General features: G+C 40.9%; 1 protein-coding gene across 38 annotated transcripts in view; it reads left to right on the plus strand.

The window, feature by feature from the left end:
• Positions 1–2462: 2462 nt before the first annotated feature.
• C2CD5 (C2 calcium dependent domain containing 5) overlaps positions 2463–14251 on the plus strand; it is a 68909-nt gene continuing 57120 nt past the window's right edge. For 27 of the 38 annotated variants that reach the window (XM_074586616.1, XM_074586667.1, XM_074586713.1 and 24 more), the window contains exons 1-5: positions 2769–2938; positions 6950–7036; positions 8931–9102; positions 12386–12481; positions 13028–13183. In XM_074586616.1, the coding sequence (XP_074442717.1) occupies positions 2849–2938; positions 6950–7036; positions 8931–9102; positions 12386–12481; positions 13028–13183 (601 nt within the window). In that variant the 5' untranslated portion in view covers positions 2769–2848. Of the gene's footprint in view, positions 2619–2768; positions 2939–6949; positions 7037–8930; positions 9103–12385; positions 12482–13027; positions 13184–14251 lie in introns of those variants that run through there. The other 11 variants (XM_074586783.1, XM_074586795.1, XM_074586799.1 and 8 more) reach the window with 6 other exon arrangements.

Genomic DNA, 14251 nt, shown 5'->3' on the forward strand with positions numbered 1-14251 from the left:
CATCACGCCACCCCCCCTCCCCAGTTTTAACTTCAGAAAAAAATCTTTTTTAAAAAGTTTGAGAATAAGAAGCACTGAGGCGGATTGTCTGGGTAGAGAGGTCTTTAAGAGTCAGGACTGCTGCCTGGAACCTGCCCGGAAGAGCTTACGGAAGAGCTTACCGTGTTAAATGTTCTCTGAAACGTTTCCCTATGAGCAAGCATCTGGTACAATAATGCTCAAACTGTTCAAGGATTGTCGCAAATTGTAGCTACTGCATGTACATTTAGCCAGGTATTTGCTGTATGTATTAACTGGTCATTAGTCAGGAAAATCGTCCAATCTTCAGTGAACAATAAGAGCTCCAGAGTTTTGTTTGGTGTGTTCAGTGACTAAAGAGGCATTTAGGAAGACCCTGGCATAGCAAACATGTTTGGTAGAGCCACCTACCCATCTCTAAAGAGACAGAACTAAACTACATTTGTATCCTTTTACTTATAACGTATAAGGCAGTTTCAATCTTTTGTTCAATGGGCTAGAAATCCCTCTTCCAAATTAAAGAATTTTTTTTTCAAGGATTCATGTCCTTGGAAGTTAAAAAAAATTTTCTATGTGTCACAAAACATGCTGTAAAATTGCAGTAACCACACAGCATTTCCTAATTATCGTTGCATAGTAATTTAGCTAGCAAAAGAAGCAAAGAAAAAAAAAAAGAACGTATGACAAAGTTTACATTGTTTTTACTTGTTTGTAGTCGAGAACTTATTTTACATGCCCTAAATCTTGGGCTATAAAGCAGTACCCCATCAATTAGTGAAGGCTAAACAATGCTGTATCTAACATGGGCAACACAATTTTTTTTTTTTTTTTTTGTAGTCCCATCTTCTGCTGGTAGTTTTCTACTCTAATAGGGATGTTAAGACACAGGAATGGCTATGTTAACAAGTAATGTAGTGGATCAATGGCCTATCTTTAGGGTGAAACAGTGCTGAGGACCTAGCACCCACACCATATGCAATTCAGGGGGTTTAATTTCATACTAGCTTTAATTTGCCGTGACAGCCCAAACGCCCTTAAACAGCTAGAACGTATTCGGTGTGTTGCTAGCTTACACTTTTCAGTTTAGTCTTATCCAAATGAAATATTCTGTTCATATTCTCTGTAACTGCTCGATTATGTGAGCCAAACGAGCATTTAAGCGGGTGAGATCAGGAGACTCCACTCAAAAAGCATGTTTGTGGTCTAAACTAAAACCCTAACATTAGTAGCGTGTTTTCTGATTTTGATTCCCTTCCTGGGTCTTTGCTCTTCACTGCTATCCTGCCTTGGGAGCAGTTTCATGCCACTCAAACAAGGATGGATGAGGAAGAAAAATGCATCCAGCCTGTTTATCATTTACTCGGATATGATGAATACTAGCAACAGTATGAACTGTTCCAAAGATAACGTTAAAGGAAGCTAAAGAGAGGAAGTGCTATATTAATGAGACTAAACGCAGCTAACTGGAAGACAGATAGCCAACAACCTTCTACACATTAATTTGCTGTGCCACACACTACTGTATTTCGTTCATATGGTTTGTGTTTGCAGTATCACATTCCAGCCCATAACATTATTTAGTCTTTTTGTAAGATTAGAAGGAAGGGAAAATAATCCAACCAGATCTACTATTTGGCTCAACACCTGGGGACTGCTTAATCAAAACACAAGGGTTCTTTTGTAGTCCTGTTCCCGAGCACGCCAGCGGTACAACCCATGACCCACAGATTCTCACACAGCCTGGTTCCACACTCCCGTGGGCACACACTTGATGCAACTCCCGGCCAGCCCCGCTCCTTTGGCTCGCCCCGAGCTTCCACAGCGCTATTTCCTAAACAAAGAGCTTTTCAGGCATCAAAAAGTCAAAACCTGGCTACAAGAACCATATCAAATCCTATTTCTGATAACTAAATTCCATTTAATCTATTCATAATCCCTCAAGTACTGCAAATATTTGTCTTTGATTAACAAAAAACCCCCCAAACCCACGGGGTTTGGTTTAAATCCTTTCCAGGACTCTCCCCTCGAGTGCCTGGAGATGCACTCATGATCCACACCGCCCCTTCGACGGGCCCTCAAGCCCGAGGCTGCATCAGCTCGTTCCCCAGGAAAGGCCCGAGGCAGAGCAGGCCCGAGCCACCGGCCGGCAGTCTGCGGTTCAGCCCGAGGGCTGGGCGCGCCTAGCACGACCCTGGGCTCCGGCCGCCGCAGACACAAGGCCGGATGTGTGTCGAGGCGCGACGCTGCCCCATCCCGGCTGCCAGCGGGATGGAGCCGGCCCCGTCCCGTCCCACCGGTGCCCCGGGCCGCCCGCGGCCAGAACCGCAGTCCCGGGCATCGATGACTCGGCGGTCCAGCGCCCTGACTTCCCTTAGAAGCGCCGCCACAGCGCTAGCGCCGAACCCATCGACGAGTCGGCGTTCGACTTCCAGCAGGGTCTCCGTGCCCGCGGCGCCATCTTGGCGGTGGGGCGGGACGCCCCGGGGCAGTGCCGCTCAGAGCCGGGGGTGGGGTGGGGGGGGGTGGTGTGTCGGATGACCGCCGGCTCCCCGTCCCCGCTGCCTACGCCCACTTCGCCGGCCGCTTGCCGCGGTGACCCGGTCAGTAGCACATGCGCCCGGCTACCGTTCCCTACCGCCGCTGCCCGGGCCCGCCGCCGCAACGGCCGCAGGGATAGGCGGGCAGCCGCAGACCGTTGCTTGCCGCGGCGCATGCGCGACGGCTCCCCCGCCGCGGCGCACCGCCCCCTCCCCCCCCCCCCGCGTGCCGTGCCGCTTCATGGGCCGCGCGCTGTTGTTTTCTCCCTGCAGGCGGGGGGAGGTGGAGGAAGATGCCGGGGAAGCTGAAGGTCAAAATCGTGGCAGGGCGCCATTTGCCGGTGATGGACCGTGCCAGCGACCTGACCGACGCCTTTGTGGAGGTTTGCGGGAGGGGAGGAGCGCTGCGCCCCGGGGAAGGGGGGGAGGGCGGGGGCTGAGGCACCTGGTGGGTGGGGGCTGAGGCACCTGCTGGGCCCCACCGCAGACCCTCCCGGGCGGGCGAGGGTGGGAATGGGGGAGACGGACCTACCGCGGCCGCGCTGGGGTGGCAGGTGCCGGCGCGGTCGGGTATGCTGTCGCGGAGGGCTACCCGGGCCGCTGCCGGCCGGCGCTCCCCTCGGCAGCCCCGCCCCGGGACGCGTTTCGTGACTCCGGGCTCGTCCGGAGAGGCGGAGAGTGGGCCAGCCCCGGCCGGGGCCAGGGGGGCGAGCGTGCCCCCCAGAGGGGCTGCAGAGATGGCGAGGAGCAGCCTGAGCCCGTGTTGGCGGGGGTGTTTCTGAAGCAGTGTCTGGTTTACCCTTGGTTGTGATTTTTAGTTGACAGCCGTGCGGTATTTGGATGGCGTTTTGGAAATATTCCGTTCTTTTTCAGCCTCTCTTGGCTGAAGGTTGTTAGTGAACCGCCCTTGTTGATAAGGCAGCCAAATGGAATCCATTTCAGGATTCGATAGATGGGTTGGAAGCAGGATGGAGAGGTTGCAAAAGCATGTTTAGGTCACTAGTATCTCTGAATATATGAAGTATTTTTGAAGAGGATTTTTATTAGACGATTATTAAATACTGCTTACACGTTTAAATCACTCAATTTTTCCAAAAGTGTGTAACCTCTGCCTTCTTTGCAGTCATGTAGTTAACAGGTAATATATAGGGCGTTTCCAAGGAAGGGATTGTAAAATAAGTTGATGGGATCCTTCTGTTTGATGATTCGTTATTTCCAATATGAATAACTTAAAACGTTTCAGTAACATTCCATAGGTTCAGAAATCACACTCTTGGAAAAAGCGAAGAGGTGTTTAAAATGGAATGCTATGTATGTATGCATGCTTTTACTGCAAACAGTAACTGAGGTTGGAGCAATACTGGAAGTAAGGTGCAAAGACAGAATGTCTTTCTAGAACTATATAAATTGAAAAGTCTCATGATATTAATATCAAAATAGATTTTGGGTGTATAAGGAGGCCTGGTTTGGCTTGGTGCTTAACAATTTGATTGACATTAGACGCTTAAGTACGTTGCTTAGTGGGGTAGTAAATTGGAAATAAAGGGAAAATATATTTCTCATGTGCTTTTCAATGGAGCTGAAATAGTACACAGTTCTATCTTAGTACATGAATGACATTATTATAATGAAATATTAACTTAATATTTCAGTGTTTGCTTTCAGATGTTTCATCAGTCAGTTTTTAATTTATAAACATTTCTCTTGTAATTTTAAATTTGATTAATAGGTAGCCTACAGCTATGTGATGCGTGCTACTAGGAGACAGGGGAAACAGGAATAGGAAATACAGTTCTCTAATGAGTTTCATTTGGCCTGTTTTTATGCTGCCTTGAGGAGAAACGGCTCTTCTCTCCTGTTTGTCACTTGTTCCCAACCCTGCTCCGTGTGTGCCAACCCCACTGTCTGAGTTGCTGTGTAGCAAAATAGATTTAGAAATTCACCTGGTTAAAGACTACCTTAGCAAAAAAGGAAAATAAAATTTTTCAGAAAGATCAGTTTGCTCAGTTGGGTTAAGGTGCAGTTTCATAAATGTCTTGGCATAAATAAGGCTAAAGGAATACGTCGATGAGGCCTTGGTTTTAGAACTGTTACTTAGCAAGACTGTGGGAACTACCCTTTCCACATGTGGAGTAGGCAAAACAGCAGGTGAGCCGTGTCAAAATAAATTGAGCTTGAAACCGTTGTTTTATTCTTCAGCGTAAGCTTGCTGAAAACCTTTACAAAACGTTTTAACTTAAATAAAAATGAGAAGCTGAAGTAATGTTAATGCAGTAGTTGATTCTAGCCTTTAACTTCTTTGTTACATTTTGTAATATAAATCTAGAATTACAAAAGAAAATCATAAAAGCTCTTACTTGGCTCAGGTTATGCATAACTTGGACCTTGCCAGCAAGTATGATCTGCAGCAAATTAGCACAATTTCTTCTGTAATTGTGTTTCTAAATTTGTACAGCGGACAGCAGTGTATTGCTTGATTATCTCTACTAGCTTTAATGAACTAGCTTGACTACTGGAGAAATTCAGTTATAGCTGCCTGGGGCTCCAAGGGAACTAATTTACTCCCTAGATAACATGTGAAAATAGGTTGGGTGGAGCTCTGGGCTGTTGCGTCTTGGCAGCTTCGGGCATATAAAGTAGCTCAGTTAAAAGTAGTGTCAGTATCGCTTTATTATATTGCTTCGTGTAATGAATACACATTCTAAGTGGCAGTGCTGTTAGTTTTCTGTGTGTGCTTAGGCTGCATCCACCTTTTGATTTTTTTTACGCTAAGGTTGTGTAGTCCTGTGTTTTCGTACCACTCTGGATTTTTAACTTCAAAGCTTGCTTTGCAGTAGTTTATTTTCAAAAAATAATTACTTTTCATTGAATCAAATAGTGGGCCTCACCATTTTTTGGGTTGTTTGTTTTTTTTATTTGTTTCTTTGGTCACAAATACTGTAGGGAGTTCTGTTGACTGAGGTAAGTACATTTATATATACAGAGCTCAGTGTGAACTTACAGTCCAGATCTACAGCATTTAAGGCTTTTCAAATTAACTGGGTGTACTTAAGCAAGTGCAGAATCTCTTCAGAGCTGCGGTATGCACCTATGCAAAATAATCACCATATTACTGAAACGTATAAAGTGTTTATTAAATACTTTCTTGATCAAAAGTGTCTAAAAAAATTGCTATACGGTTTTCAAAAGCTAAGCCTAAGTTTAGTCTCCAAAAATCCATTTTGACTTTTTAAAAGAAAACAGTGTTCAAAGGCCACAACTGTCTTTAACTACAGTATTTATCTTACATCTGCACACTCGTTATTTTCTTAAGAATATTGAATTAATTGAAAGACGTAACTCTGTGTGTTTGTAAGTACCATCAGATACTTGGTATGAGTTGAAGTACTAATTATTTTGAGAGGCACTATTCAGACAACTTCAAGTGTTTGTAAATGGATTGGAATGAAAGCTGCAGTAAAATAAAGTCTCCTGCATTGTGCAGCATGGTTTCTTGATGTACAGAGCATCACAGAATTTCAGTTTCACTTTTTAAAACAAACACACACACACAAAACCCAAACAAAAGCAAATGGAGTCATCCTGAAATAGACTGCTGTGGAGACCAAATGGAGATTCCTGAAATAGGCTATTAAGTGGTTGAAGGTGCATTAATCAATAGAAGCATGGAGAATATTTAATTTTCAAAAACTAGAGGTTACAGTGATGTATACAGTGGTATGTGTATAGATATGTAGTCCCTGTAACCTTTTTGCCTGTGTGCTTTCTGGAATTTTCTATATTTTAAGAATAGATTTGAAACCGATAAGGTGCTTCCCCCTTGCTGCTCTGCATTTAATGGTATGTGTCCAGCATATCAAGATTGCAGTTCATGGAGATGATTTCAGTTATTTCCTGGTGTGTATCTGGGGAGATTTCTTAAATTTAAGAAATAACTTTACCAATGCTACCATTTTATTTCCATATTTCATGTATAAATTGTCAATAAAGATGATTAAGAAACCCTAGAGAGAACAATAATAGGGCATGAACTAGCAATATTTAGATCAATTGTGCTTACAGCCTTTCTAAACAGAAGGCAAAGAGAGTATACCAAGTGACTTTGAATAGCCGATATAAGTAATATTTTTACCTGTCAATTGATTGAGGAGGAAAAGAAACAATTTTAATAGTGGGAGAGAGATTTATTGGAATTGTTGTGATACATGGAAAGTTACTAATACACGTGGATCGATTTTAAAAAAAAAAAAAAAAAAAGCCACTCACTGAAAAGAAAATGATTTGTTGATATTATTGAAATACGTATGTGAAGTTATTTTCATCTGTAGATTTAATAAGTTTCTAAATGTATTTATTAATACTTATTAATAATAATTGAATGCTTGTATTTTTAGGTAAAATTTGGAAATACAACATTTAAGACAGATGTGTATCCCAAATCTCTTAATCCTCAGTGGAATTCTGAGTGGTTCAAATTTGAAGTAAGTATTTTTTAAGAGTTTGCCTGTATCTATATAGACGCTCTGGTTTAGATGCCCTTAATAAAAATAATTTTATTTTGGGCAGAAAATGAGTTTTGAGGAGTGAAGTGTATTTCTGTTTAAATACACATGAAGCCTTTTCAGCAAACCTATCTACAGTTAGATCTTGTTTGCTAAAGATGTCTCGTTGGCTTATTAGGACTGTTTGTAAAGATAAAAGCTTGCCAGATTGGATCCAACTCAAATGTTATTCTGGGTAATATTAAAAAAACCAAGACAGAGGTGAAAGTGGGGGGAAAATAGCACTATAGATTAGGCTTTCAGATACCAGTACGGATATTCTTGTATTTTTTTAAAGGGGTAATTTTGAGTAAAGGAAGTTAATTGGTATTTGAACTGTTACTTTCGGTTGCAAAAATAATGTGTTTGACAAAGAAGAAAATGGAGAATTCCCCTAAGAAAATTTCAAAATAAAGAGCTTGGTCAAGAATTATCAGCCACTTTCTTTTCCCATTTTTTTTAAATACTAATGAGGGCACTCAGCATTTTCCTGTAGTTGCTTTTTGCTTTCCAGGATCTAATTCATTGATGTCCTTTGACATTATGCCCTGAACCAAGTGTTTACTTATTTTATTTGTTACTGCATTTTTTATTGCTTTAAAAAAAAAAATGTAATGGTATTCAGAATAAAATAATTGTTAAAACATTTCAGTATATGTCACTGGTTAATTTATAGTGTTCTAAGATAATATCACAATGTAAATGTGGTTGTAAATATATGTACATGTAGTGAGTGATGTAATAGCTGGTAATGTTAGAAAAATTTTAGAGCAAATGCAAAATCGGTTAGGCAGTTTATTAATCAACACAGAATACTTGATTAAGAGCATCTCTTAATCATCAATGCGTGTTGACTAAGAAAGTACTGTGGTGTTGAAATTCAGTCAGTTTTCTTTTTTTATCTTTCAGTTTCTGGCATCATTGTTTTGGGGGAGGGGAAAGAGCTGATCTGTGTGGATGGTTAACTGTGTTCATACAGAAATAGTTTTTTTGACAATAACAGAACTCTCAAAATTCTATCTTTTTGCATGGCAAAATGGATTTGGGAAAGAAAAGAGCCAAGCAGGAGCATTGGGGCAGGGTGGGGCATGGGAGTAGCATTCCACATTTCAAAGAGTGGAAAAACACTAACTGCTTAAGACATCATAAGCGTGTGTGTGTAGTTTGATCTTCTTGCAAGACTACATGTTACAATTCTGCAGACGCTTCCATGAGTCATCCCATTACGTTTAGCAAACCTGATTCTTGGTTTGTGACATTCATCACAAAAAGTTGCAGAGTGTCTGTCTTTGTATGTCATAAAAAACAGTTGAGGCATCTGCAGATGGATTATAGCATTTATTTAGGAGAGTACATGTTTGAAATTATTGAATTTATACAGTGAGATACATAAAATGTCGTGTTGTCTTTTAAGCCACTGACCAGTTTGGAAGGGTGAGCGCACCAATAATCATAACTTCAGAGCATAATATTCCTCTGAGATGCTTTATCTTAAATTTTCATTTTTTTAATGAAAAGTTTGTATTGTGGAGATGGGTAGACAATCTAAGGAATGTGACTTAAAACAAATCATGTGGAATTTTAAAATGGGTAATCACTGCTTTTCTGTTCTTCTCCCCGTGATAGCTCTGGTTCCAGGATCTCACCAGTCAGTGAAGGGTAAAATGAAAATAAGTGAATATGTTGTTTAGATACTGGAAATCGAAATTACAGATTTATCCGTGTCAGGTCACTGTACATAACTAACTCTCCTCTTTCTTGCATTTGTTTTTCAGCAGTGTTTCCCTGTATTTTTTTAAAATTACTCAGTTTCCATGTTAACATTTGTTTCTAGGTAGATGATGAAGAGCTGCAAGATGAGCCTCTCCAGATCACAGTTCTTGATCATGATACCTACAGTGCTAATGATGCCATTGGAAAAGTGTACATAGATATTGATCCTTTGCTCTACAGTGAAGCAGCTACAGTTATTTCAGGATGGTTTCCAATTTATGATACCATTCATGGTAAGATTTGCTAATTTAAAAGTAAAACAATATTGCTTGAGATGTAATCTGCTTCTTACAATCTTCATTTCTGTAAGCTGTGTTCAGAAATTTGTAATAATTTTAGCCTTGGGAGCTGGAAAGCTATTCTTCTGGCAGTTTTTACCTTATTTCTGGCATGAGGAAATTTCTGGCATAGTAGTTTAGCCTAGTGTTTGGCAGAACGCCTTCCATAGAACTTGTGACAAGTGGAAAAAAATCTTCACATGGTATTTAAAATAGTACTGTAAAATGCATACTAAAAGAAAAAGACCCAAACATACTTTTCCAATTATCATGTGTTTACTAAAAGAATATACTTTTTCTGAAGTCACTTGGGGTGTGCCTTCCTGGTATGTTGGATAAACTTCACTACAGATGGAGGGACAGGATATATCTTCAGCATAAAGTACACAGAAAGTGAAGGTTTATAGCAGTTAGTTTGTTGCTTGAATACCGTATTGCAGAACATCTGTGTGCTTGCCATTTCCACCCTTGTTCATTTTCCAGTGTGAATTAAATGACCTAACTATGTTAAAAGCTAATTATAAGTCATTGTTGGGAAATAATTAATGGTATTTACTAGATGATCATCATAACTGATGCAAAGTATTTTTTACATTTAAAAGTTATATTGAAGAGGGTTTTTTGAGAAATACTGCATGTATTTTGCTTATTTACCCTTTTACTCACATTTTCCTATTGCACATTTTCTTTTGAAATTAAATTAGATGAACACTTGTCTCAGGATGTGCACAGCTTGCATGTCAGAGGGAATTCGATTTCTCAATGTTTTTCTGGATCTGTTAGCATTTCACATCTTTTTCTATTTAAGTAAAATGAGAATTCTTATAGTTTCATGCGCATAGCAGTAGATTCTGATTATCTTGATCCTTGGCGAACAGTAAGTGATGTTTCCTTTAAAAAAAAAAATCAATGTTCCTAAATTTTTATTAAAGAAAGCTTTTTTGCACCTCAATGTGATTATTTGTGAAAATATATGAACCTGAGGCACCTTCCCTTTATAGTAACTGAAGGCTTTGTTCTGTTGCCATTTTGGAAGATAGATCTTGGTGACTTTCTTGCAATAATGTCAGAGTCAAACTATGAATCTAATGCTTTTGTTTATGTCATATACTTATGTGGTAAAGGCTTCTGAAGACACTAGAGATCAGACTTGTCAAGAAACTTAGTCCCCAATATGTCAGAACCTGTAACATGAAATGATTTTGTTACTGGGTGGGGAAAAAGAAGAAAAGCTCAGAATAGGAAAAGAGCAAAACGAAAATAGAATAGCTGTGTGTTGAGGCTATAATTCCATTATTAATAAGGGTTAATTCTGGCCAAAAATTAGGCTTTATCTAAAAAGTCTGTAATAGCTTACTTTTTAAAATACATTTCTTCTCATGGTCAAAGTATTTTACAAACATTTACTGTGCCACTTTGTGGTTCTAGAAAGAATCATAAATTTTCTTACTGGATTGAACTTCAGAGAGCAGCTTTACTGCTATTTTGAAACCATTTCAGGGAGAAAATGTAAAAGCTTTTTGGCGTTGGTCAGAGCTTTTTGATGTGGACAGAACTCCAGTTTCAAGGCATCTGTACTCAAAGTTAGTACTTCCGACCTTTTTTGCTAAGGATATCTTAGAATCATAGAATCATAGGGTTGGAAGGGACCTCTGGAGATCATCTAGTCCAACCCCCCTGCCAGAGCAGGGTCACCTGGAGCAGGTTGCACAGGAACGCGTCCAGGTGGGTTTGGAATGTCTCTAGAGATGGAGACTCCACCACCTCTCTGGGCAGCCTGTTCCAGTGCTCTGCCACCCTCAAAGGAAAGAAGTTCCTTCTTATGTTTAGGTGGAACTTCCTGTGCTCAAGTTTGTGCCCGTTACCTCTTGTCCTGTCGTCAGGGACCACTGAAAAGAGCCTGGCCCCTGACATCCCCCATCCCCCTGACACCCACCCTTTAAGTATTTATAAGTGTTGTTATGGTCCTCCCTCAGTCGTCTTTTTTCCAGACTGAAGAGACCCAAATCCCTCAGCCTTTCTTCATAAGAGAGGTGTTCCAGACCCCTAATCATCTTGGTAGCCCTTTGCTGCACCCTCTCCAGCAGGTCCCTGTCTTTCTTGAACTGGGGAGCCCAGAACTGGACACGGTACTCCAGATGTGGCCTCACCAAGGCAGAGTAGAGGGGGAGGATGACCTTCCTTGACCTGCTGGCCACACTCTGCACCCCAGGATGCCATTGGTCTTCTTGGCCACAAGGGCACATTGTTGGCTCATGGTCATCCTGTTGTCCACCAGGACTCCCAGGTCTCTTTCAGCTGAGCTGCTCTCCAGCAGGTCAGCCCCCAACCTGTCCTGGTGCATGGGGTTATTCCTCCCCAGGTGCAGCACCCTACACTTGCCCTTGTTGAATTTCATAGGGTTCCTCTCTGCCCAACTCTCCAGCCTGTCGAGGTCCCTCTGTATGGCGGCACAGCCTTCCGGTGTGTCAGCCACCCCCCCGCAGCTTTGTGTCATCAGCAAACTTGCTGAGGGTGCACTCTATCCCCTCATCCAGGTCATTGATGAATATATTGAAGAGGACTGGACCCAGTACTGACCCCTGGGGAACACTACTCGTCACTGACCTCCAACTGGACTCTGTGTCCCTAATCACTACCCTCTGAGCTCTGTCTTTCAACCAGTTCTCTATCCACCTTACTGTCCATTTATCTAACCCACTCTTCCTAAGCTTCCCTATGAGGATGCTGTGGGAGACCATGTCGAATGCCTTGTCCCATCTTGGGACAGTCATGGTACTCAGATACTGATTTTATACCCTTCCTGCAATGGTGGTACAGAGAGAGCACTTGCACACTGCAGCAGAGGCCACTGTCAGGAGGCTGAAGGCTTCTCTTTTCCCAATCCCATCATTCTTCTAAATTCCTGTTCAGTGCAGCAGGTATTTGAGGACTGTTGTTTGGATAGCTTCACCCTCAAAGGCTGGGCAGAACTAGAGACTTCACCTCAGATGTCTTTGGAGCAGACCTGAGAGGCAAGGAAATGTCTTCCTGCTCCTCTGGTCCAGGCTAGAATTGGCACATGAACTGCTAGTTAAACTGAAGTATTCTGGCAAGGTCCTAGTACATTCTTTGCGGAAAAGCTGATTGGTAATAGAAAGTGCATTGATTACTAATAGTAGGGAATAATTAATAGGACTAGTTTTTTATTCGTTTCTGGTACAGCGTGTCATTTTTCCTGTTTTTTTTTTATTGATAGGTATACGTGGGGAGATCAATGTGGTGGTGAAAGTAGATCTCTTCAATGATTTAAACAGATTTAGGCAATCATCGTGTGGAGTCAAGTTTTTTTGCAGTAAGTAGAGGAAAAAAGTCTATTTGAACAGAAAACTGCCCCCCCGTCCCCATCTTTCTTTACATTTACAGTCAATTTCCCTTCTTTCACCAGCCCAGTGGAGATTACATTGAAGCCAGTGGCAAATGTAGAAAGCTGTTTAGTTTGCTTTTATTTTTTTTTAATAATTTTTTACTCTTCATGTTTCTGAGCAATGTAAATAACTGATTCCCCCCGCCTTATCTTTCTTAAGTTGCATTTCAGTGCATGTGCCTGCGCACATTGTGTTATTTTGGGTGCATATCCTGTTAGAGGCACAAAGTGAAAAGGTTTCATAATGGTACATGTTGTAACTGATATACGAGACAGTTATCTTATCGGTGTTCCAGGGTCTCCCAGAAGAAAACTGCTTGGGTATGTCCACATTTTAGAAGATCATGTGGTTTACCTTCTGGAATCATTCACATCACTTTTTATGTATAATTTTATGTTTTTCTTGGAATTCTTGACTCATGGACTCATGTCTTACATCTTTTATATATATTTTTTTTTCTTTTTTTTGAACAGCTACATCTATTCCTAAGTGTTACAGAGCAGTAATAATTCATGGATTTGTGGAAGAACTTGTAGTTAATGAAGACCCAGAATACCAGTGGATAGACCGAATTCGTACACCAAGGGCGTCAAATGAGGCTAGACAAAGACTTATTTCACTCATGTCAGGTATTAAACACGTAGGCCGAAATGGTTATTGCTGCTTTTAAAAATATTCACCATTTAAATAAATTGATTGGCTTAAGACAAGATTGTATATGATATTTGCTATTAATTATGCTTATTTTTTTCAGTTTACATTGTCTTCTGTTTCTGAAGGTTCTATTGTCCTAACTGATGGCCGGTATGGCTGATTTTTTTTTTTTTTTTCCTTCTTTTTTATTTTTTCCTTCTTGGTGAGGGCATGCTGCTGTCTGATTTGTTCATTGTTTTTAGCAATGTCAAAGAAACCCGTGGAATGTTCTTGAAGATGTTCTTAACCATATGAGGAGTATTACTAGAATTTTGACTCAAACAATTAAAATAACAAACTACTCCACCATCTTTGAACTACTTTGAAGTATGTGAACAAATATACACCATCCCAGATACAGTGTGTATTAATACTTATCTTACTCATCCCATCTTTTCGACGTCAAGATTGGTTCACTGTTTCTCAAGCATACTTCCGTATTGCCTTGCATCTATTCTGCCGGACATACCTGCAATTTCTGGAGAGACCGGTGATTAAAGTCAGTTGATCTCTCCACAGTATCAAGTGTCTTCACAGATTTTTACAATTTTTTTTTTTTATTACTGGTGTTTACAGCAATTGTGAACCAAGATCCTTTTGTTTCAGTGTCAGTAGAACAGAATAAAACACCCCTACTCTAGAGTGCTTGCGCACTAAGACAAGAGACAATCGATTGATAGAGGTGAACAATATTGAAGGTGCAAGGAATACATAGAAATGATGACAAATAGAGTGGTTTCAGTTCTCTAATGGGCTCTTAATGTCAGGTTTCTTGTAGATACAGCTATGTCTTAAGGAAGATACTAAAAGAAAAAGTGAGTTGTGTTTTGCAAGCATGTGTGGAGATCTTTAGTAAGTGGGGCAACATAAAAGAGATCCTGGAGATGTTACTCAGTATTTTCGTTAGGAAAGCCAGTATGTTTTGAGGAAAAATGTGAAAAAACAGTATTGCCATGATTGATATGAATTCAGTTTTTATGAGATTTTTACTATAGGTCCCCTGG

Source organism: Larus michahellis, chromosome 1, assembly GCF_964199755.1.
Source record: "Larus michahellis chromosome 1, bLarMic1.1, whole genome shotgun sequence".
NCBI classification, from domain to species: domain Eukaryota; kingdom Metazoa; phylum Chordata; class Aves; order Charadriiformes; family Laridae; genus Larus; species Larus michahellis.